At 41.8% G+C, this 24,293-nt stretch overlaps 1 protein-coding gene and 1 long non-coding RNA gene across 2 annotated transcripts in view; one reads left to right on the top strand and one right to left on the bottom strand.

Annotated features, from left to right (window-relative positions):
- Positions 1-2,530: 2,530 nt before the first annotated feature.
- On the bottom strand, positions 2,531-4,984 carry LOC129737446 (uncharacterized). The gene is made up of 2 exons (XR_008735312.1): positions 4,820-4,984; positions 2,531-2,870 (listed from the first exon to the last, which is right to left on the bottom strand). It is a non-coding gene; the product is annotated as an uncharacterized LOC129737446 (long non-coding RNA).
- An 8,167-nt stretch (positions 4,985-13,151) lies between these two features.
- The window catches only part of ABCB7 (ATP binding cassette subfamily B member 7), a 42,179-nt gene continuing 31,037 nt past the window's right edge, over positions 13,152-24,293 (top strand). The window contains exons 1-3 of the mRNA XM_055727219.1: positions 13,152-13,332; positions 20,984-21,061; positions 22,585-22,671. Coding sequence (XP_055583194.1) covers positions 13,174-13,332; positions 20,984-21,061; positions 22,585-22,671 — 324 coding nt within the window. The 5' untranslated portion in view covers positions 13,152-13,173. The remainder of the gene's footprint in view (positions 13,333-20,983; positions 21,062-22,584; positions 22,672-24,293) is intronic.

The following is a 24,293-nucleotide window of genomic DNA, read 5'->3' as shown; positions in this document are numbered from 1 at the left end:
CTCTCTCCCCTTTTGATCCCAGTTTATTTACACAGTACCAGATTATTGATACCTGTATGCATCAGTGCACAAACGGCGAGGGAGATGCAGAGAGGGGAAGAGGCCATAGACCTACAGTGGCCAGGAAGAGGACTGCCCCTTCTCTCAAAGTGACCTAGCCAGGAGAACAAAGCTCGTGCTGTAGACACAGAAAGCTAACAGACGCGTTTTATAAACTTACACTGTTTAAAAAAGTAGTGTGGGACAAAAAAAAGAAAGAAAAACAAAATCTGTTTCTCAGCAGATGTAGCTGTAGAAGAATCTCCTTGGAGACAGACAGAAATCAATGCATGCTTCAGAGCTGGCACTCAGAGAAGATGACAGTAGCAGCTCAGCAGAAGAAGTAGAAGTTCTGGAAATGGGAATAACTCGCCACAGAGGAGAGCTGTGAATAGAATCCTAAAATACATCTAATCTGGACTTTTTCCACACCGTCGTCCAAAGCACCATAAAATACTATGCTGCCAATACTAAAATACTAAATTATTAAATGCTAAATTATTGTGGCATACTAATATTGTGTTAATCAGAGGGGTGCACGTGGGTATAATTTGTTGTACAGCCACCAGTCCTTGCAGGAGCTGTGTAGTCACCAACTAGGTCTTGCGAAGAAGGTCAGTGTGCTGAAAGATAGCACGTTATGTCCTAACATCTCTCAGTATCCCTGATGGCAAAACAAAGATTAAAAAATGAAGACACCCCTGGCATATGGGGTGTTGGCATGAAGGCTAATTTGCTCATGTTTTCTCAACACTTTGAAAGCATCATCTGCCTAATAAAAGATATTGGATTGGGTACTTAATTTTTTCCTGTAAGAACCATACATTAGGGTGTAGTGTAGAAGCACAGAAATTTTAGTGTGGAGGTATTACATACCTCATAAAATCAAAGCATTTCAGAGGCAATAAACTGGTATTAATTTACTCTATTTACTTCAAAATAGATGAATAGGGGAAAATGTAGTCAGAATGGACAAAAAAAATTACATTTGCAGATGGATGTGAACTGTGAAATATAGGGCAGAATGAAAGTATGAACTGCAATAAACCAAGAGGTTTTATAAAAAGCTATAAAAATTGATTCAAATTATTCCCATAGGCGTATTAATTCAGGCCTTTTGAAGCATCAGTTTTTATCGCAGAATCCTCAAAGCCAAGGTTGATATTGTTCCTTATAAGCCCATTCTTATCCTGAATATGTTTGATTATGATTGCATTTAATCCTAATCAAGAAATAGTAACAAGCCATATACTTATTTATAGTCTGGTAAGAAGTAGAGTTGGCAACTTATGTGCTTACATGAAACCAGCTTCACTGCATGTCCAAGTGGAGGGAGCATTGCTAACAGGTAGTAGGTATGTTGCTCATAGGTTTGTGAAAGCACCCTGCTGAAGTCCCAGAAGAACTGTTAAGAAATCCCATTTATCACATGGATAGAAGATGGATCGAAGCTAAAAAAAAAAAAATCTAAAGATAGGGTTGGAGTACACTCAGCCCTTCAAGGGGAATGTTAAAATGAGGTATGAATTCAGTTACAAATCCCAGGAAATTCTTGGAAGGGAAGGGTCTGAATAAAAAGTTGGGGGCAGCCTGGATATGTGTGTCCTAACTCACAATGATGAAAGGAAAATCAAAATGAGTTTCATTTCTGGATCTTAGCCACAAAACTATGATATGGTCTGTCAGCTGGGGCAGAATAATCTCAGGGCTGACCTAAAGCACAGCTAGGTATAGGCATGTCTTTAATATACTGCTTCATGCCTGCCTCTAAATATAGTAACTGTGTTGTTAACATATGAACTTCCATATGTTGTTTCTCCTGTCATTCGTACCTTCTATCTTGCACGAGGAATGGCTTCAAGGTATTTGGTAGACACTAAGACAGTTCCCTGGTGTGGGCATGGTATGATGGTACTCGAGGTCTTCCTGCTGTATTTTGCACTGCCTGGTGTGGCTTCCAGTTTTTACAAGCAGCTAAAAAGACCGGGCATATCTCTACTAAGCTTCACCAGACAGTTTTGGAGCTAGTAATAGGTGGTGATATGGAAGAGGTATCTTTCTGTGGTTAAATTAGGTGGAAGCTCATTAGCATTCAGCAAGGCAGTGGAGATAGGGCCTGCATGCTGAGGGGTCCCAGCAAGTTTTTAACAATTGACAGCTAGTGAAACAGCGGAGGGTGTAAATCTTACTTACAAATAGGTTGGTTTAGTATGTGTATATAAGGAATTATTGCACTAAAAATGAGTAAACTTTGTCTGCACTATGCACTTTTTGTACTGTACTAAGAAATGATGTTCAGAGGTAAAAGGCAATACTGAAGAAAATGTTTAGATGCTTTTTTGTTGTTATTTTTGCCTGTAGCACAAATGGATTTGTCTTCCTATCTTTTCTGAACTGTCCCCGTCTCTGTGTTACCTTGCTTACCTTACGATAATATATTTTCTTCTCCTCAGGGGACTAGAAGTATTGACGTAAAATACAAAGCAGAAAGTTAAAAGTCTGACATATTGATGTTTATTACTGGCCATGCAGCATCAGCTAATTAACAGCTTGAACTGTAGAAGTTTCAGCACTTGGTTAAAAACAAGCATCCAGAGAACACAAACCCATTTCTGCAGCTGCTGCAAAGGCTGAGGCAGCTGCTGTCCTGGCCAGGCTCCGGGCAGCAGATGAGCCAGGAGCCACTGCCAGCTGCCCGTCCTGCGACCGTGGGCCTGGCAGAGCATCGCCTCCATGTGTCCCCACCCTGGCCGCCATCTTACAAAGAACGTGACCGCCACAAAGAGAAGGAAAAGGACGTGAAATTTGGAACGTCCGTTAGTCAGCTCACCCTGGAAGGAAAAGCACCACAGAACAAGTGACAGGAGCAAATAAAAGCTGGAAATTCTTTGTTCCTAGAGAGAAGAAAGATATCCTCTAAAAATCCTATCTGGAGTTCTCAAACTGGTATACACAAGAGTCACAGCTCACTATAAAGTGCAAGAAGAGACAAAGAAATGATCGGGTACATTTCCCCTCCAGGAACCCCAGCAGAAAGAGGGGGGTCTCACGACTAGCTTTCTGTGCGTAACAGAGCCAGTACAGTCCCAGCTTCCCACAAGAAACATGCCCACGGGGAAATAAGCAGACGCGCTCTTGAAGCCGTGTTTACGTTCTGCCGAGTTTCCTGTGCATACATTAAACCCTGCACCTCCTGCAGTATAAGTCACGCCCAGAAAACCCAGCCTGCATAGCTACAGCAACCAGGTAGCGTTAGAACTGAGCCAGGTGGTTTGGGAAAGTCTAAAAGCCAAGCGGGACCTTACAAGCAGAAGCAGCCCTTGCTCCTTGCTACAGTAGAAGAGTCAAGTGCCAGAGGTCCTCGTACGCGTACATCTACAGAGAGGCTGTGGGGGCCTCAGAGTAAAATACCACATCTCGGCCTTTGCTCATCCCATATAAGCAGCCACAGAGCTCAAGTCTCTGCACCTTTCTTAGCACAAGCGACAATTCCCACGCGTGCCCCACGAGCATCTCGGGAGGCATTTTAGTGATTAGCCATTAAACCGACAGATCTTTAATAAATTAATGCACAGCAAAGTTAAGTTACTTAAACACAGTCAGAGTCAAGCAGCAGAGGGGACATAAACAAATTAGTGACAAAAGGCCAGCCTCTTACTGGGACTGTCAGTTGGCATTGCTTGCATATGAGTGGTAACCGATAACGGAGTAAGAGGCATCCTTTATTTCAGTCTGCTTTTAAATTGAGAAAGGAGTCATACGAGGATTTGAAAATGAGCAAGGATTTTTGACCTTTTCTTTTTTCTTTTCAGTAAATATGTACAGATCAGTGCCAGGGTGTTACACTTTGATACCAGAGAAGAGAAGAGAGCAGATAATCTTCAAGGAATTGTGATTTTGGAAACCATCAGTTACAGTAAACGTTAGGGTAGCAACCCCAGGGTCTGCAATCTGTGCTTTCTCTTCTTTGCTTGCCCTCCTTAAGTGCGAGAGACCTGATACTTAAGACACCAATACAGATAAACGTGAAAAAAAAGTATGCCTGGGCAGTTCAGGAAGCAACATAAAAGAAAACCACCCACCCACAATTAATGATTTCCTGTAATATGACTGAAATACGTAGGAGGAGTTCTTGGAACCACTTTAAAAGCATCAAATGTTGACAGCTAAGAATGTCTACTTAGAAGACAATTATTTCCATAATCAGTAGAAGATTGGGGTATTTTTTTAAGCACAAAAGAGATAGGGCCAGGCAACAGCAGCTGTATTTGGAGTTGGGAAGATTAACCACATTTACGTCCAAGAGCCTAACCTAACTCAAACGGTGTTTATCCCTTTGTAACACCTCTAGTTTCAGTGGCATGAATCATAATATATCCTAATGTGTATTAAAAAACCACCAGAACATTGTTGTGAACAGCATCCTGAGCTGTCTTTCAGTGAAGTGTGTCTTCCTTTGGATAACATTTGAGTTTTCTAGACTAAGTAACTTCTGGCAGTTTTCCAGAAATTCTGAGATACATACATGCAAGAACAGGGAAAGGATATAACTTCTTTGCTAGAAGCTAACTCTGCAATTTGAAATTCCTGAAGTCGGTTTGCTGCTCGCTTTGTACATTTCAGACATATAAACGGAGTTACACGCAAAACAAGGCACAGGAAAATACCTTACGGAAGAAATGCAGACCCTCCACTGACCAAAAGCAAAAAAAGTAACAAGAGTGACTAAACCCCACGAGACTCACAGGATATGCAGAAGTAACCAGATTTCACAACTTACTGTCCAATACTTAATGAAATACTTGAAGACTGTTGCAGCAATATACAAGCAATACAACAAAGAATAGGCTAAGAACAGTAGAAAGAATTTGTAGTTAGAAAATCCAATGCAGTTATTCGCCCTAGAGAACAAAAGCAAAGTTGAAATCAGGATGTGTAAAGTACACGGTTGCAACACAAGGGGTACTAAAATTTGGGGTGGGATGGGGTGTGTGGTTTATTCAGCCCCTTGATTACACAACACAGTTTCATCAATAAATAGCTCCCCTTAGTGGCCCGAATGCAATATGACTACAGCCTCTTTGCTTTTCACTTGAAGACTCCTTGTAAAAGTAAAAGGACAGTTCATAGTTTTGGAATCTGTTTTGAAGTTGGTACCACTGGTAAATTTTTAAAGGATTTAATATTTTTGGAAAATACCAGAAGTAAAGGTCTGGAATTTCTTTTTAAAAAGTCAAAATTATAATTTATTTTAACCTGCCTAGGTTAACCAGTTAATTTTCACTAGGTGGCATGCTTTCTAGGAACTGATACACTTCCAAGTGTGGGAACTGGAAACGCTTCAGGGCCCCAAAGAGCAGAAATGTGACTGCTGGTGCTGCCCTATGGGAGCACGCGCCGGTGCCTGCAGCAGGAGCAGAGGTACTTGGGTACCTTCCTGTGTAAAAAGACACGGGAAGGGCCAGCCCCTTCGCATCACTTCATGGTGACTCTACTCACTTCAGTGAAGAACTGTCCAGTAACTTACATGGCACAGACGGAACAATGGTGACAGTGATCTGCTGCGACGGAGAGACGGGACACAGCCTGATGCAAGCAAATGTCAATTATTGTATAGATACACAGGTATATATACTTTCAGAAGTCGCGCGTTTAAACAGATTGGTTCTTTTGAGCTAAGCATTGCATACTAAGCAATCCCTGATTGGTGGTTAACTACCATCAATCAACAGCAAGGTGTTATCTTTCCTTGGCGCCATCCGTCCCCCACTCCCCTATGCTCTGTCAGCATGACTCATCATGTTAATTGGTGTCTAGACAAGCTCGAGCACATTCCCCTCAGCTAAATGATTGCCACACGTGGTCCTAGTTTCCAGCCCGCTCCTGCAGCGATCGGGTTTTATTAGCAGGCATCTATCACAGAATCGAATACCTGAAATGAAAGACACATTAATACCAAAAATTGAAAGCTGTTCTTTTTTCACACGTTAGTTAAGATTCCACTCACTTCCCAACTATTCACGCTCTTTCCTCTATCACTTCAAAAGAGGAGTGCATTTGCAGCTGATTTTTGCTGCCAGGTCACAATCAGATAAGCAAGGCTCATAATTCTTCTGGAGACTCGCAGGTGCGGGGAACAATCCTCACTGCAAAGCACACAACCAGCTTAAAAGCGATAAACCACAAGTGTACACTTCCCTCTGGCCTCCACATTTACTCAGACTTTACAAGCATTCCATGTTGGTAATTGCCTGGACAGCAGGTCTCTCCTTCAGAATGCTCTGGCTTGTCTGACAGACATGAACAGGGCAGAGCCTCCAGTATTAACACCGATTTCTTTCAAGCTTTGAAAGAGGCACCGTACGCATTTAATCACCAAACAAGGTCCAGAAATCTTTTCACAGAATTATGCCCTGCATCTCTAAGCTAGATCCATTCTAAGTAGAAACAACTACGGATTTTGTCATTCTATTACTATTAGACAATAGTCATTTGCATATAATATAATATACATAATTTTATATTATGTGCAATTTATTTGCAATTAAGATAAAATATAAAATAAAAAAGCAGACAACATAAGTAGGCTTTTGAACTGCAGATATTGCTTCTCAAAGGCAGCACCTGGCACTCCACTGGAGATGAGCAGAAGTGTTCAAGGTTTTTTGTTTTCCCAAGCATAAAACCCGAGAGAAAAGGCATTGGCATTACTTGTACAAGAGTTACTCCGTGCACGCAGTGGCGTTAGGAACGCCCTGTTGATCGGCAGTATCGTCTGGATTGCCAGCATATGCTACTTTAGCGTGCTTGGTTAGCTTTAGAGGAACAAAGCTCTCTGCTTAGCTGACCTCCATTCCCTGTTCTTGTGTACACCGGCAACTTCCTGGCGATTTCGGCGAGAATTTGCCTCTGTACCTCTGGCCTTTCTTCATTTTTGTGAAGGGTCCCAGAGACGCGGCTGCACTCCTGCATCCTTGAGCCCCAGGTGGGGACACAGTCAGATGGATGAATATGAGATTGAACGGGGAGGTGGGGTTGCCTCCCTGGGTGGAAGGCTCCTGCATTTCTGCACTTTCACTCTTTTAAGCCCCATCTAATTATGCAACTTAACTACTTTGAGAACAACAGTTTTGCTGAATATGCAACAATCTCGTCATCGATTTTGATGTGGGGAGACAGAAGGAAAAAGCTGTTTTAAAGTTCAAGCGTTTCTACAGGGCTTGACTGATGGAAAGACAGAGCCCTCTCCGGTCTATCTGAAGTCAAATGCCATTTTCTCATGTGTCTTGGATGGGCCCGCGTCTACTGGAGCAGAAAGGTATAAATCTTGGCTCTTTTCCTACCCATTTTTCTTCAGGACTGTAGCTGATTGTTAACTACAAGGTGATTTAAAGAACGTAGTCAAAATTTCTTAGTAACTGAGTATCCTTTATTGACAGCACTGGATGCACGGGGGATCTTTCCGCCTAACATGCATGTCTAAAGTAACTAATTATCTTATATTTATACAATGAATATTCAATTAATGCCTATACATATTCATTACCTAACCCCGCCTACTCTCCCTTCGTATGTTAATCAGCTTATCAGTCCTTTGCCCTTGTGCAAATTCCTCCAAGAATTGTGGGCAGGGGTCTTTGGGACGTGGGCGGTGGTCTCTGGGAGGAAGGCCCGTAGGTCTTCCTCATGGTGTACTTTTCACCTTTTGCCTTGTATGTGATGGTCTTGCAAGTTTGCAGTGTTCTTACCGGTCTGAGCTAATTTATGTCCTTGTCGACCATCTGTTTCTTCTGCTTGTTTCTTTTAGTCGCTCCCTCTAGATAACTTATAAACAGGCCCCTTGTTAGAGAAAGTTAAAGAAAGAGAAACAGACTCCTTCTTTCATCAGTTATTTCATTAATTATTTCTTTCAGACTATGGTTACATGACCTAATTACTGTACCTACAATCTTTGAGTAAATGTAAGTTTTTAGCCTTGGTACAGGGCTGTATGGAGGATTTCATAGCAGCTTTTGTTGTGCAACTACTAGTTACATTAGAATATATTTCTTATATTCATTATAACTACAAGGTTTATTCTATCCTAAAGTGAATTCATACAATATCAAAGGAAGGCAGCTTCATTAACGTGCATTAGCCAATGACTTTCCTATTACCACTGCTGTCTTCAGTCAAAGAATCATTTATGAAAAACAAGGGCAGAGGGAACAACATGCGTTGGCAGCTTTAAGATTATAGGCCCAAAGTTTTATACCCTCTGTCTTACATTTTTACATTAAACTATCACGAAATATTACCATGATTTTCATTATTATTTGTGGCACTAAATACTGCGGCACACAGTGCCAGATGGCTGATATTCAGAATGAAAATAATGCAAGGCCAGTCTTAGGAAGACTCAGTAAGAATATAACAGCATGCATTCTACAACCAATACAACACTGGGCAAAACCACAAAATTCCAGGAGAGACCGAGATCAAATAACCAAAATACATAACACATTGCTGGTATTTAAGGTGACTTGTGGCTGTCATGTGAGAGGTTAAACAGCCTTTTTTCAGTGGCGCGCATTTTGGTTAGGATTTTAGAGGCATTCTAGTTAGGATTTTAGATAGTTTTATAGCCCTGTGTTACCTGTAATTGAACTAGCTGATATGATACATTTTAAATAATATGTAAAGCAGGTAACAATATGTTCATACAACATTTAACCTGTTTGCCTTAACAAAATATACAACAAGTCTTGTTTAGGGTTAAGGTGGACAAAACCATGCTTTTTAAAGAAGAAAATCAGAATGCCAATTTTGTAACATAATCAAACATTTAAAAAATAGAGCTCAGATGCTATTTAATTGATACAAAGTGTAATTCATACTGCACTTCAAATGTATGTGTAGCTGCTCTGTTCTTAAATGTAAGGTTTGAGTATTAATAGTTCATATTTTTCTAGAAATAAGTACAACAGTCCCCATCTCCAAATGAGTACTGTGCCTTTTGGCACATATTCTACTTGCCCAAACTAATTTTATTTCTCTGAGTGAGGGGTTCTTTTCCACCCCACAGTCTTGTCCTGTCTTCCCATTTTTAATTTCCTTGCATTCATTTCTTCCCATTAATTTTCCCACTTTCTTCATATACTTTGGTGAAGCATTTGCCTCCTTGTGCTCATACCCTTCCAGTACTGTTGTTTATAAATTATGATTGCGGATTGCTACTTTTCTTTATCCCCTAGCCTGACTCCCAAATTCATTTTGATTTCAACAGCTCTGGGGGCACTTTCATTTAGTCTGATTCCTGCCACAAATGGAATTGTCAAGGTTTGCCATACAAAATACAGGTTTCAGTCTTGCCTGGCATACTGATTATCTGGCATTCAGTGTTGATGCTTTCCATTTTATAGAAATGTATAATATGTTATATATCTTAGATGTATAAATAGTCTTTTTGAAATTGTACTCTGCTTTTTTACAGCTGGAAGAAGTAAGTATTTGCCACGATGTGTAAAGTTCATTATGAATTTATAATCATATTAAACACCTTTAATGAGAAAGAACTTAAAAACTTTAATAAACTCTAAATAAGGTCTTATTTTGCCTACATGCAGCAGGGCTTATATTTCTTCTGCTGAGCTGCTACTGTTAAGTTTATCTCATGACCACTTCGGAGCTTGCGTTGATTTCTGTCTGTCTCCCAGCAAATCCTCTGCTTCTACAGCTAAATCTGCTGAGAAACAGATTTTATTTGTTTTTCTTTCTTTTTTTTTTGTCCCACACTACTTTAAACAGTGTAAATTTACAAAACGCATCTGTTAGCTTTCTGTGTCTATAGCATGAGCTTTGTTCTCCTGGCTAGGTCACTTTGAGAGAAGGGGCAGTCCTCTTCCTGGCCACTGTAGGTCTATGGCCTCTTCCCCTCTCTGCATCTCCCTCGCCGTTTGTGCACTGATGCATACAGGTATCAATAATCTGGTACTGTGTAAATAAACTGGGATCAAAAGGAGAGAGAGAAAGAGAGAGGGAAGGAAAGAAGATGGGAACTGGAGAAAATACTGAAATAGTAGGGGGAGGAAATAAACGCAGCAGCACCAGGGAGTTATTGAAGAAGGAAGAGCAGGTAAAGGCAAAATGTGCAGGGAAAATACTAGTATCAAATATATTAAGTGCCTTTTTGGCCTTCAAAGTGTAGGAAAAAATAACCCCATATGCATTAGCACAGAAAATGGAAATTCTAAAGCTGGTTTTTTTCTCAGTTCATGATAATGGCATATTAAAATTGCTAATTATAAAATTTTCCATCAAATACCACACAGCCACTTGATACTGTGAGCATATGCATATATGTGTAATGGCAGATTCTTCAGTGCAGATCATTTTCTCGTGTCTTAGGCACTCTAGTTGTAAATATCCTGAATGAGGGGATACCAACGTTAGAAACGATAACAATTAAAACAATTTTATTTTGGGTTCAATCAATTCAGGTTGAGAAACAATAAGCAAAAGCAGCACTGGGTGCGCGGAGAACTCAATTAGTTCCACCACACGCACACCTGAGTCCTAAAAGCAGCATCTTTTATCCCCGGATCTTGACCAATCTCCTCTCACTGGATGTCCGTCCCGCTCTTTCCCCATTGGGTCGTTAGGGTTCTCCTGTTGGCTCTCCTTTGGCGCGCTTTTTTCAAATCTCAAGGCCTTTGTCTCCTTCTGCGGGCCTTCCCTGCCTGGTTTTGCTTTCCTTATCTCCTTCAGCTTCAGCGGGTTTTTCTAAGCAGCGATTGCCTCAGGGGAAGGGGAAGCCATCACATTGTCTCAAAGGAGAACCACAGGCACCCACTCACCACAACTGCGATACAGGTCCCAGATTTACATAGGGTACAACCATTACACTTATCACAGTACATTCTATTTTTGACATGAATCATGACTGTGTTTATCACACCAACTCTCTCTCACATGGCCATGATGACAATTATTTGCCAGGTATTTATCTGTAGCTTTCCTGTACTTCATCTGATCCCATTGCTTCCAGTACTCCTTCCTTCTATCAGCATTAGTAATTTCTCGCCCTTCTTAAATGTTTACGGCACGGGGTATTGTCACCCCTCAGTTATCTGTAGACTAAGCTGCTAGCATTTAGCACTTCTAATTCCTTTTTCAAAATTAATCGCCTCCTCTCCACCCGTCCGCTGATACGGTTTCTCAGTGCCAGATGAATGACAGAACGTCATTTTCAATATTCCATCAGAACACTAGACATTGCTCTTTGTATTTCATGAGAGGAATGGGTTTATTTCTTATGCGGTTGGTGCTTGATGCAGAATTTTAAGACTGTATTAGACAAAAAAATTGCGCGGCTCTGTCCTAAAGGCAGTATGACCTGAATGCTCAAATGCGTGTTTCCGTCTTCAGGTTTAGGGTCTTGCTGGAAGTAGGTAAGCGGTTCTGTTGCTGGTCGCGTGGGACCTGCTCTTCTCTCCCTGTTGAAGGAAGGCAAGAGCGTAACAGTGCAGTTGCCTCAGCGCGGTACCGTGAGGTTTAGCAGTACACGTTTGCCGAGTGATTTTGCCAGTCTCCATTAGAGAGGCATTAGAGCCAAGTCAACTACTGCAACACCACAATTCAGGGTTCGTTTCCCCACAAACAGGGTATTCGGTGCTGCGCATGTCCAGAGAGCTTGAGGCAGTGGAAATACTGGACACGTATCACGTGGCCAAGAGCCTGCGCTGCAGGTCAGACCGATCCAGAACACACTGTATCTGCACGTATGGAGGCCCCTCAGCAGTGCATGTGGAAGCATTGCAGAAACATTTTAGATCCCTCGAAAGATGCTGCAGTTCTGGCCAGCCTCTCTGTGCATGCTATCCCAGCCAGTCACAATTACCACATCCTGCCTGGTCAAACTTCCATGTTGACACGGGGGTACCACAGCAGCAGATCTATGGAAGCTGTATGCCTAGAATGTGTGTTTATCTTTCTGAACGATGCCACCGGGCGGCACTGTTCAGACCAAGCTCTGCCAGATGCAATTAGGATGAAGAATTAGATTAGTGACAGAGAAATGTCGCCTCTGTCGTTTAAAGTGAATCCTGGTCAGAAGCAAAGTTGCATATCAAAGTGCAGGGTAGAGAAAACCTGTCTCATTAAAAATCAGCTTTAAGCCAATTGTCCTCTTCCTTTCTGTCTGTCTGTCTGTCTCTCTCCCCAGCAAATGAGCTTACAACTCGCCCTCAAGGCGAGAGCATCAGCAGTCAAGCTCTGGTAGCTTTGAAGAAATCTTTATGTGATTAAAAATGCCACACAGAGTTACAGCTTCCTCTCGGCTCTGCGTTCCAATCAGATGGGAGTATATAGGCCATTATAAATGTAATCCATGGCGTATCTCTATCTTCCTAAACGGGGTTGGTTAATTAGGTACCATACTACTGCTGCGTTACGCTGGTCGTAGAGGAGCCACGGCTGAGCTGAGGGCTGTGCTGGCCGACGGCGGCTCGCAGCCAAGCCCCGGGCAGGGTGCAGAATGCAGCATTAGGTGTGCGGAGCCATGCCCTGTGCCATCTGGGCACAGCTTCGCTCCGGCGCTGTGGGCCGAGGCCTGCACCCCAGCCCAGGGCACCGGCAGGGACCCGCGCCCGCTCGGGCTCTGCGCCGGCAGCCACCCCGGGGTCCAGCCGCCCGTGGGGAAGGCGAGAGCACTAACGGCACCTTGGGAGAGCGCCCGACTGAGCAACACAGACTGTATGCCGAAGTGCCGCCATGTTCATGGCGCCGCTGCCCTGTGTGAGCGGCGCTGGCAGTTCGTGGTTTGGGATGCGGGCCCCCCTGTTTCACCACCCCGATTTCTCCACATTACCGGTACCGCCGGAGCGAGAACCGCCCCGAGGAGGTGCCGGCTCGGGAGCGCCAGAGGCCGCGGCCTAGCCGTACCGGGAGGCGGCCGCCCCCTCAGCGCGGCGGGGCAGGACGGGGGCAGCCCCCGCGCCCTCCCGCCACACCGGGCGGCCCCGGCGGGCGGTGTTGCCATGGCGACGCGCCCCGCCCTCTCCTCCGCGCGGCCGGGCCGGGAGCGCGGTCCCGCCCCGCCGCTCCTCCCAGCGGGTCCGCCGGCGTCCCACAATCCTCTGCTCCGCCCCGCGCAAGATGGCGCTGCTGGGGGCTCCGCGCAGCCTGGCGGCAGTCGGGTCCCTCAAGCGGCGGCTGCTGGCCTTCGCCCTGCTGCGGCCTCCGGCGGCCGCCGCCGCCTGCGCGCACGGCTGGCTGGCGGGGAGCGGGCGGCAGCGGGCCCCGGGGAGCGGCCAGGTGCGTGGGGACGCCGGCCCGGCAAGGGCAGGGCGGCGGAGGGCGCCGGGGGCGGGCGGTGAGGGGCTGAGGAGGGGCGTCGGGCCCCGCTGCTGCCCCTGGAGCCCTGCGGGGCGGCCTGCGCCGTCCGTACCTCGCCCGGCTGTCGGGGCCCGGGGGCTGCCGGGGCCGACCCCGGTGGTCGGGCCGGGCGGGGGAGCCCCCGCAGAGCAGCTGAGGGAGCCCCCGCAGAGCGGCCGGGGGGCCGTGGCGCGGCTCGCCTCATGCAGCCTTCCTGGAGGGACTCCGGGCGGCTGCAGGCCGGAGCTGCCCCCCTTGTGCCGTGTTCGGGGCACCGTCCCTCCGCCTGCGCCGCCTCCGATCAGCTGTCCGTGGGCCAGCGTTACAGAAATGCCTTCGCACGGGCGCTGAACATTGTGTAGAGGATAACTTATGCTGACAGCTAATTTTGCCGTTATGTAGGGAAAAGAAATGGGAATTTGAATTCTTTCTGTCAGCAGTGGAAGGCTGTAACACGTTCCAGTGAATGATTTTTTTGTTACAAGTAAAGAATTGAGTACGTGTCTCAAATTGAGTAAGTCTAGCCTTTGACAATACTTATGCATTTTTCAGAGTGAATGAAGGAAGTGTGTCTCAAAGATTGAGCCGGATGAACTTCCCATAAACTCCCAGATGGTTATTATTACTGTGTGATAATAACCTTTTTTGGTTTCTTCTTTTTTCCCCTCCAGAGTACCACTGTTTGTGACTAGTTTTCATTGTCATCCGCCTTGATTAGTTGCCCCTGACAGACAGAATTCTGTCATAGACTGCGGTCAGGTTCATGTTACTCACTGGGTTAGATGGGATGAGCAGGACTGAAGCAGTCCAGTTTGGGGGTTTTAGTTTTGAAACCTGTGCAAGACAAGAAGCTGGGAGTTGAAGGTGACACAGATAAAGTGTTTCTCCCATGTGTTTGGAGACATTGAAATACATCAGGCTACTCAGTATTGTCCGATGTTCCTGGAAACATATTTCAGATGTTAGTGAGTAAGCAACAATGTTATCATGGTGATGTATAGACGTATTAATTATAGTCCTGTTTTCCTTTTGAATGTTTTTATTATCATCCTTGCTGATAAGTTTTAATTGCCACATGTTGCTAAGCACCAGATTTTCTGAACTAGAAAGCTGAGGCGATGTCTGTAGTATATATATGCGCTCGTCTCTTTGGCCTTTTAGTTTCTAGGCACATCTGTGTTAGAAAGTGGACAATTATGCATTTCTTTTTTTACAGTCTGGTGATACATTTTTGCTTCACTTCTGCATCAAGCTGTATTTGAATGAAAATTAGAATTCATTAAATGCACGAGCAAGATCTTAGGTTTTGTTATATAAAAACTTTGTACCACATTATGACAAATGGGCAACATGTTTTATGTGTGTTGTGCAAATGTCATTTATTATTATCTGGCAGGAGGCTCAAGCTTACTGTTCTGGAGTTTTTGGTTGTAATGTCCTTTAAAATGTTGGGACTAGTTCACATGATATTTTTTTTTTTAACATGTCATTAAATTTGCTGACAGGAAAAATGCACTGTCTGGTGATTTGAGTTTCCGTTTTGCTCCCTCCCCCCCCCCCCCCCCCCCCCCTTGATTTTTCAGCTAGGTCAAGAAATATTGTGCCGACATTAACAGAAGTGACTGTCAGCAGTTGGCTAGACACTTCAGCAGGCTGTATTTCAGAGTGACTAGCCACTGATATTTTTTTTTTTATAAATTAGGCAGTTCAGCATTTAAAAAATCTTTTGGAAGCGGGTATGTGCATCCTGTTTTAGTTTGTTGTTTAGTTATTGTGCTATGTTTATACACTAATGAGGACTCTTAAATATTTTTAGTGGGCTTATTCTGAAAGTTTTTATAGATACTAAAAAAATCAAAGAAATACACCTGGGTTTGCATTTAAAACAAATTTGTTTGCTGCAGTCCTAAGCAGTGTGCTTCACAGTCATCTGGGAATAAGGTTTAATGAAAGTAGTGTTTTATAGCACGTGTTCTCGTGAAAGCCTCCAGGCTACTGTGTGATGACACATCTTAGTATATATTCTTTTAGCACATGAAAAAGCTCTTAGGTTACCTTTATATTCTAGGTATCAAATATGGGTTAGATTTTGCACTAGGTTGTTGAATATAAGCAAAGGCAGTAAATGTGAAATAAATACCCATGATCCAGCCTGTTAATCTCACGTGGAATGGGAGACTGGTGGGACCCAAACACTTGTGAAATCCAGATAGTTGGCTTTACTGGCATGTCTTCCCCGAAGTGTTCCTAAATGGTAAGGGCCTCCCTGGGAGGGCGCACCTCAGGTGACATTGTTATACCAGCAGCATGGTGCTTCTTACTGCTGTAGTAAAATTATTTTTGTGAGTAAAATCAAGTGTACAAGCACAGTTCAGCTTTTATTGCTGTAACTACGCAAATAGCAGAGGCTTGCGGCAGCGTAGCTGTGTCGTTCAGGAGCTCTGCCTTGTACAGCTCAGGCTGGTAAACACTATAGCCGCAGCTTAACTTGTGGGAAAAAGTGTGATTAAAGGAAGGAAAAGCTCTGGTGAAATACGACCATAACAGCAAAGTTACCAACCATTCTTTTTGAAAAAGGTCATTTCAAACACTTGCCTGTCATCCTTCTACTCTGCTTTGTATCCATGCAGTACTTGATCCCCCTGTCTTCATTGTCTCATGTTGGCTGTAAGTTGTTTTTTTTTAAGCTTGGAATTGTTAAATTGTCTTATAATACAGTGTATGTATTTTCTATGGCAGTTAGTACAATGAGATTCAAATATAGTAGAGTTGTTTAGGTACTGTTGCATTACAGATCTATTTTTTCCCCTCACACTTACATTTTTCGTTTTTCACTGGTTTTGATTAGAATCTTGCTTTTCTGAGTAACAAGACATGTAACATTTATATCCTGGAAAGGAAAATAGCTAAATTTATGGAGGGGAAAAACAGGTGCCGTAAATATTGCAGAACTGTGATCAGATGCCATTTATTGATATTGAGATCAGTTTGCATTTCCGTAAGTGTCGCTCCTTCAGTTTACCCTCCTGTGGTTGGAGTAGGCAGGGGTTCGTTATGTCAGAACTCATATTTTGAATTTAGGATCTCTGCTGGGTAGTGATAGAAAGAATTGGCAAGTTGGATGTGGCCTGCTTGTTGAACTCTGAAAAGTAACCAAGCAAAGACTATTTTTTTTTTTCTAGGAAGCTTAGGGTTTTTTTGTAGAACAGTTTGCCCGCATCCAAAATAAAAGCAATGGCAAATTCTATTCGATCTACAACTTAAATGGAAGGAAAATAGCATTTGACTGAAAAGGTCCAACAGCTTTTAACTAACGATAATTATTTTACTAGGTTCCGTATAAGCTAAGAAATACACTGAGGGGTTTCTTTCAGAGAGGATGTTGGCAGTGGTAGAAAGCGGGGCTTTGTAAAATGCTGCAAGTGTAATGGTAAAAAATACTTTTTTTTTTTTTTCCCCTTGCATTATCTTGCCCTTCCAGCTGCCACATGACGTGATAAAGAGCATGTTCTTCTGCATAATTTAATAATATCCCTTTCTCTGGAAGTGGTTGTAAAAGAAATTTCAGGTATTTTCATTAAATGTATTTCTATTTTGCCTTTCTTTCCTTTTTTACCTGAAGCTTGGACCGTTCTGTGAAATTATACTGATGTTTATTGTCCAAGGCATCATTTCACATGTCTGCGTGCATTGCTAAATTCTCTTCTCTAGATTTTGATGGTGTAGTTGAACAGCTTGATGCATGGGAACTGTTAATCAACAGTCACCGTTAGTCAACAGTCTTCACTGACAGATATATGCTTTGTAACGGAGTATTTGAAATTCCTTGAATTTTCAAAATTCCATTATAGAGGAAGCATTACTGCTGAGCAGATCAGCAGTCCCATGTGTCTGTCTATAAAAATGGACATCTAATAATACTGAAAAATGTTGCAAGGGAGGTTATATAATGAAGTAGAACAGATGGAACTATGGGAATTTGATCTGAAAGTAATTTGGGAAATACAGGGGGGGCACAGGGTAAGCAACACTCCCTGTAGCAGTGGTGCTGTGGTACACTGGGGTGTCTGCTGTGATGCTGTGTGGGTTTTCTCCTCTGCCATTGAGATGTGTTGTACCAAAACAAGCCAAACGTGAGGGTATGTTAGTAAGATGTTACGGGGAAGACTCCTTAAGGTATCTATTTGTTAACCTTCTTGGTTTCATTTGCTCTGTACGCATTCATCTATGTGTACAGAGCAATTGCACATTGGCCGTTGTTATATGTAACTCCAGTGAAGTTTGTATTGTTCATATTGGTGACAGTTTATATTTATAGCAGAATATTTTCACCTTTTCTCTGATCTTCCTCTGCTCTTTCCTATTAATCTTTTCTTGCCTTGCAAACTAAGCAAAATTAACACTGGGACTGGAATACTTCACAGGTACTTGGACCCCACCTTCAGTTATCTTTTCTGTTACGGTTATTTTTTAAAAAAACACAAAATCATCCCCATTAGGTTAGTGCAGTATGTCTGGAATGGTACATAATATATTCCAGAGAGAAGCTTCTAAGTGTGGATTTGACCTTGCGCAAATGTGTTTAATCCCTGTTGTTTGTTTGCATTTATAGTATTTAAACTACCACCAACAGTCATGACACTTTAGCAATATGACTTTTATGTGCAATCAGTACTAGACATCTGTTTCATCCTTTAGAGTATATAGAATCATATCCAAAAATACATTAAAAGAACATAATGGTGCAGAGTCAGGCATTCAGAAGTTTGGAAATGCCAGAATTAAAGTTCCCTGCATAATTTCTTAAACTGAGAAATAAGCAGGACTTGCTCCTGCTCCTTTAAAGCAATAACCTGCTACTTTTATGTGTTGCAGAGAAGGTTCAAGTATGCCTTTCCTTTGTAGTCTTAAATCTCTTGGGAAAGAGTTGTAATGAGGGAAAGTGGAGTCCCAAGTCTGCCCGCAGGAATTGCAGAGAGTGACAGCGTAAGCTTCAGTTGGACTCATTTGGGCATTTTTGTTAATAATACTGTGATGGCTGGAGGATTTATCAGTGAAATAAATTGTTCACCTTGTTTAATTCTTTATTTCTTTGCTGAGACTTGGGTTTTAGCAGGAGCCTAGGAGAGGACTGAAACCTCCAGTCTTCCAGGCTAAAGACTGGAAATAAGAACAGGTTTTCTTATTTTTTATAAGAAAAAATCTTTTCTTATAAAAATCTTTTCTTTTTTATATCTTTTCATCTTTTTGCTGTATTCATCTCTTAACCCTATGACAGTTCATAGCTTCAGTCAAGCAGGTAGTCTAATGCAGCGATTGAGACCGGGTTTGCTGGTGTTTCAATAGAAGTTGTTCTTTTGATGGTGTTTGTCTCCTGTGTCAGGCAGAAGAGAGCTCTGCCAGCTCTGGGGTCAAAGGATATGAATTATTAGTAAAATATTTTTACCATGTCCTATGAGTACATTCTAGAAAAACAGTAACTAGTTTCTTTCTGATAGCTGTTGGAGCATCAGTTGTGTACTCCCATGTGCTAGGAATATACAACAACAACAGCAAAATGCATTCAGAGTTGAATACCTGGATTTCAGTTCTTACAGTACTCAAGATTTTTTTTTTTCTTGCAAGGCCAAGCAGGAGAGAATGGCACTGCTCACGAGAGGTTCCAGCTGTGTTGTCTTAAGAGAAGCCAAAGCATAGTTGTGAGTAGTGGTTCATCAGCTCCTAAACTTCACTTTGGCATGGTGTCTTAACAGTCTTTTATTGGCATGATGTGTTTAAGGAAGTATAAATGCTGGCGTAAATATGCTGAGCGTTTCAATATACTGACTGCACTCTAGGCGGTATGAGACAGGAACTCAGTCTCATTGGTATGAATGTAGGACTTGCTGGTATTAAGCCTCTCACCCTGGATCTTGTCTCTGCTATAAATTCTACATTGTCATCATACAATCCCTACTTCTGAATGGCCTGTGACTGGTGAAGCAGGTAGAGTTGTATTGATGTAACTGCCTTTGTGGAATTAAAGAACACTGCTGCCTTTCGTATTGGTGGTACAATTTAATTTGGTGTTGGGTTCTAGACACTTCCCAGGTGCCACGGTAGTAGTTACTGCTAGGAGTGCTTACTCCTCCTCTTGCATGTTGATGTTATCCAAAATAACCATGCCTTTGTAATGATTACATTAATTTACAGTAACCTGGGATGTGCTGAGGCATCTTGAAGTCTTTCTCTTTTTCCCTTGTATTTTCTGTTTATCTCACTGTTTATAAGGAGAGCATATTAGTTTAGACGGAATCCTCTGTGCTGACGTGAAACTGTGAAGTTATGAGTGTATCTACAATGGAGTGCCTTATAAATGGAGCTCTTTAATTTAACCCAGGTCTTGGAAGCATCAGGATAGTTCACCCGGGCCAGTTAGCTTTACAAAGTGCAAAATGTATAATTGTAATGTTTGCTGGTTTCTGTGTGTCATATAATGGAAATGTTTGCAATAAGCAGGTCCCATGTGGTGACTTGTGGGGGAATGATCTTCATTTTCTTAAAAATGACTAAATCACAACTTGCAGTATGTGTCTTAAGTATGTGTCTTAAGAGCAAAGGAACATTCAAAGCAAGGTATAAAATATACGACAGCATGGCTGTTTGTCAAGGTTTAAAATACCCTTTCTTATGATCAGGTTTGGCTTTTTTTTTCCCTTTTTGGCATTTGTCCTTTGCCGTGGGCTGATGAGCAGTGCTTTCACTAGTTTGCTCTGTGGTAGTGATTTTTATATAATGTGAGGTGTATGGTTAATATTGCAACAGAGCAGTAAAAGATTTAATATTGAATGTGTCAGAGATGATGTGGCACCATTTTTGCTAACCAAAAGGGAGGTCCCTGTTTTGCCACTGGGGAAGCACTGCCAGCTAGTCCATCTAATAAGGAAAATAAATGGTCCTTTGAAACTCTTATGGAAAATTAATTTCTTTCAATGTAACATGTAAAGCATGCTACAGTTGGTGCCTAGCAGTGTATCTATGAAAAGATGCACTGATGGAGATGTGGATAGTGGGTATCTTGTGTCCTGCCTACCTAAAACTTGTAGTCAGCCATGCTCTGATTTCTGATAGTGCCAGTGCTTCCCAGTTGGGACACGTAGCTTTGATTAGCCTCGTGGTCTGTGAGACGAGCATGGCATGAGCTGAGCTAAGAGGAATTGAATACGGCAGAACCTATAAGCATAAGAATAACATTTCCTAATGAAAAATAGAGCGAAAGAATATTTGAAAGAAGTCAGAAGACAACCTGGGAGAAAATTAAATGAGAGAAAAGGGAAAACTTTGGGCTTTCGTGGTACAAGAGAAACAAAGTCTGATGGGAGTGGGGATTCAGGGAGGGGAAAGAGTCACTGTCACTCAGCAGTTTTAATAGTTGAGTGTAATTTATTTTACAGCTGCTCCCCACCAGTTTTTCCGTGGTCAGTTGTTAAAAATCAAAACCTTGTTTTCATGTTATGCTTGTTTACATAAACTAGATGAATATTTGCTGTATGTGAAGTACATGTTCTGCATGACTGCATTTTTACTTCCCCTCCACATTTTTATTCTGTAGATTCCGCCAGTCTGCAAGCAAAGATCATGGCACAGTCTGCGAGGGGATTATTCAAGGCCGTTTTTAGAGGCTTCAGAGGTAGGTATAAATTTTTTTTCTTCCTACTTGCAGGTCAGAGGAAATTCAAGCCCTTGGAGCATCTTACAGTTTAATCTGCTGTTTAAAAGCTTCAGACTATTGCACACTCCTCAAGAATCTTTTTGAATCTCTAGAAATGAATAATAATACAGTAACTTAGAAGAGTTCTTAAAAATGTAGGTTTTGTGTGTTGACACTTAGATTCATGTTGTCAGGCATAGAAGATACCAATGCATAGAAAGCTGTGAGTTTTCCTTGAGTATGTAGGGCTTTATTACTTCAAAATTCTGCTTAGGTTGTGGAATATCAAGAAACAGTGAAAATTTATTCTCATCATTCTGAGTGCCAGGATGTCAGGCGCTTACTCATATGAGGTCTGCTTGCCTTAACACTAATGTAAACATAAGGAAGATGCAATTTATACTGTTCATGGAATAATTATGACACATTTCAAAGTTACACACTTTGCTTGAATGAAGCTAGGAAATGTATTTGTCTTGTTTTTTGAGCGTTTTTGTTATTAGAATCAGAACCAACTTAAGCAGCTAAAATCTTTTGAGAGTCCTTGGAACTTCAAAGCATGAAATCTACTTAGATTGGGGTTTATAATGTTTTTCTTTAATATATGAAAAGTGAAATTCTGCTTTAGGAAACCCTGAGGTGCGCTATCAAACCATATCATAAAACAGGATTCCTAAAGGGCTTTTGCATGGCTTGAACCCAGAAATTGTCAGCATGTAGCAAATCTTTTAAACAAAATGCAGACTGTTTTTGAAAAGCTTTAACATGTCCATTGTTTGTGGTAGGCACTTTGAAATTGAACTTGGAGAAACACCTAGTGGTAGTGAGTTACTATTTTTTAGTATATCTGCATGCATTAATACAGAAATTTTATCTGTATGTATTTAGCAGGGAATCTTGGCCATGTGCTAAGAGAAGTGAGCATTTTTTGTAAAAAAAGCAGGATCTTTTCCTAACTGCACCTGTATATGGATTGCAGCAGGGGCTCTCAAATGGGTTAACTTTTACCTGTTGTACGGTGCCACTAGGCCATTCTCATCCTGATAGGAAAAAGTGTGAAGCGTATTTATCTCTTTATTTTGCCCCCAAGTGAAGTTACTCTTTACATACATGGAAAGAGTATTGCTGATTAAATGTGTTGCACTCTATATATTAATGTGCTTGAGTATGGTTATCCTCCAAAACTTTAATTTCTTTTCTATGTTCTGCAGTCCATTTTTCAGTTCTTAGGTATCCTTTTAACTAAAATATATAAGGCTTTGTTTACCTCCTGGCTACTTGGAACATGCTCTTTACTATACTGCTGGATTTATAGTCCCTTTCTTAATATTGTTTCCTTAAGCAAGGCAAGGTTTTTAGAGAGAGGCAGTATCTTTTATTAAAGCAAGCCAATACAGTTGGAGAATGAGGGAGGGAAAACAGACCAGTAGTTCTTCTTTCTGTTGGCTTTCACATGCTTGTTTCCTGAGGCTCTTGCAAATTGACTTTTCATTTTCACACAGATCCTCCCGAGGTGGCGACTGATAGAAAAGAGAATGTGTTGGCATGGTCATGCAGGTGGAGGGCTTCACACAGATCCAAAGGAAGGGGTAAAAAATTGCTTAATTACTATTGCTTCTATTGCTTTTTAAATAAAAACTGTGAGCAACTTTCCCCACCCCCCAAAAAAACTCCAAAGCTGATGACCCCAAGCAACAACTTGTCAAAAACTGTATTGGTAGGTATGTGAATACTGTAGTGGAGTAGATACTGTTTTAATCACACAATAACAACTGTGCTGAAGTGTTTCAGTTGTTTATTAAAAATGCAGTCTTGGTGTCACACACTCCTTTGAAATTGGCCTGCATTATAGTGGATTTTTTTCATTGAAAGTATGTTCCATTGTAATCTATTGTATTTGTTATTCTTGTTTGTGACTAATATATCCCTGTGACTTGACATTCAGGATATTAGAAAGCAGCTTGTGGATACAAGTTAGTGCATCAGTTGGTAAAATGGCACTTGAAGCAGAGAAGGGGAGAAGTAATTAAACTGCATGTATTTTTAGTTGGATTTAATGTTAATTGATATATTTTTGACTCTATTTATGTTCAGGAAGCACATCTTAAAATAATTATGATAGGTATGTAAGGAGAAGTAGTATCTTTTATTAGACCAAGTGATTACAGTTAGAAGACAAGGGAAGCTTTTGGTTGAAACAACACAGTATAAACTTGCATGATTAAATTTGCAGAATCAGAGCACCTGAGTTTATTAAGTTTAATTTGCTCACTTCCTTTGCAAACTTACTTCTGATGCTTTGTGTATTTGCAGAATGATTGTGTGTGATGGTTATAACTTGTCCAATCTTGGCTGGGGTTTTCCTAAAACTAGTGAAGACCACGTTGATGACAAATTGAAATTTCAGTGCAGAATTCAGGTCTTTCTGGGCTGGTTTGCTCAACTGTTCTGATGAGGTCTTTCCTTACAGCCTCATTTGTCAAGAAACTGAGGCGTTAAAGCTAGGATTTCCTCTTAAATTTTGATCTGAGTTGTCCCTTCCTTGAATCCAAACCTGTTGGTGCTACAGGCAGAAGTCAGGAGACATGCTACCAAAATTTGTGCTTTGGTAGTAAGAGGGAATTTCATAACCTAAAGTACATGCAGCTTGTTTTAACAAACATCTGTGATCTTTTCTGTGTAAGGCACAGGGGGAAATCAGCAGTATTACTGGCTCTGCATGTAGCATTAACTTTAGGCTGATTTTTAAGGCCTTAATTGCAACAGGTATAGGCTCTTTCAAGGATTTCCTAGGCAAAACAGATGTTACAGCTAGCAGACTATCCTTCTTTTGTGTTTAGCCGAATCATATATGTTATGGAATGTAATTATTATGGGTTGTATTTCTCCTGTGAATGAGAGGGTATTATCTCCTGTATTGTCACTTTGGTGATTATGCATCTGTTGGGCTAAAATATTTGTGGGGTTTTTTTCCTGTTAGAATTTCTGTTTGCGTGGGTATGTTGATCAGCTGAATGTTTCCTGCTTGCTGTCCTAACTTCATTTTTCATAACTCCAGGTAAAAGGTTTTTTTGCTTATACATAGTACGAACTCACCCTCATATGATTCAGTTGCAAACCCATGTCACAGACTCAGCTTTACAACTGACCTATCTTCAAAAATACCATGAGGGGCTGTTTATTCTTTCTTTAAAGAGCTATTTCCTGAAAT

This window comes from Falco cherrug, chromosome 15, assembly GCF_023634085.1.
Source record: "Falco cherrug isolate bFalChe1 chromosome 15, bFalChe1.pri, whole genome shotgun sequence".
NCBI classification, from domain to species: Eukaryota; Metazoa; Chordata; class Aves; order Falconiformes; family Falconidae; genus Falco; species Falco cherrug.
Note: the sequence above shows the minus strand (reverse complement) of the source record. Positions and strands in the feature narration are given on the sequence as shown.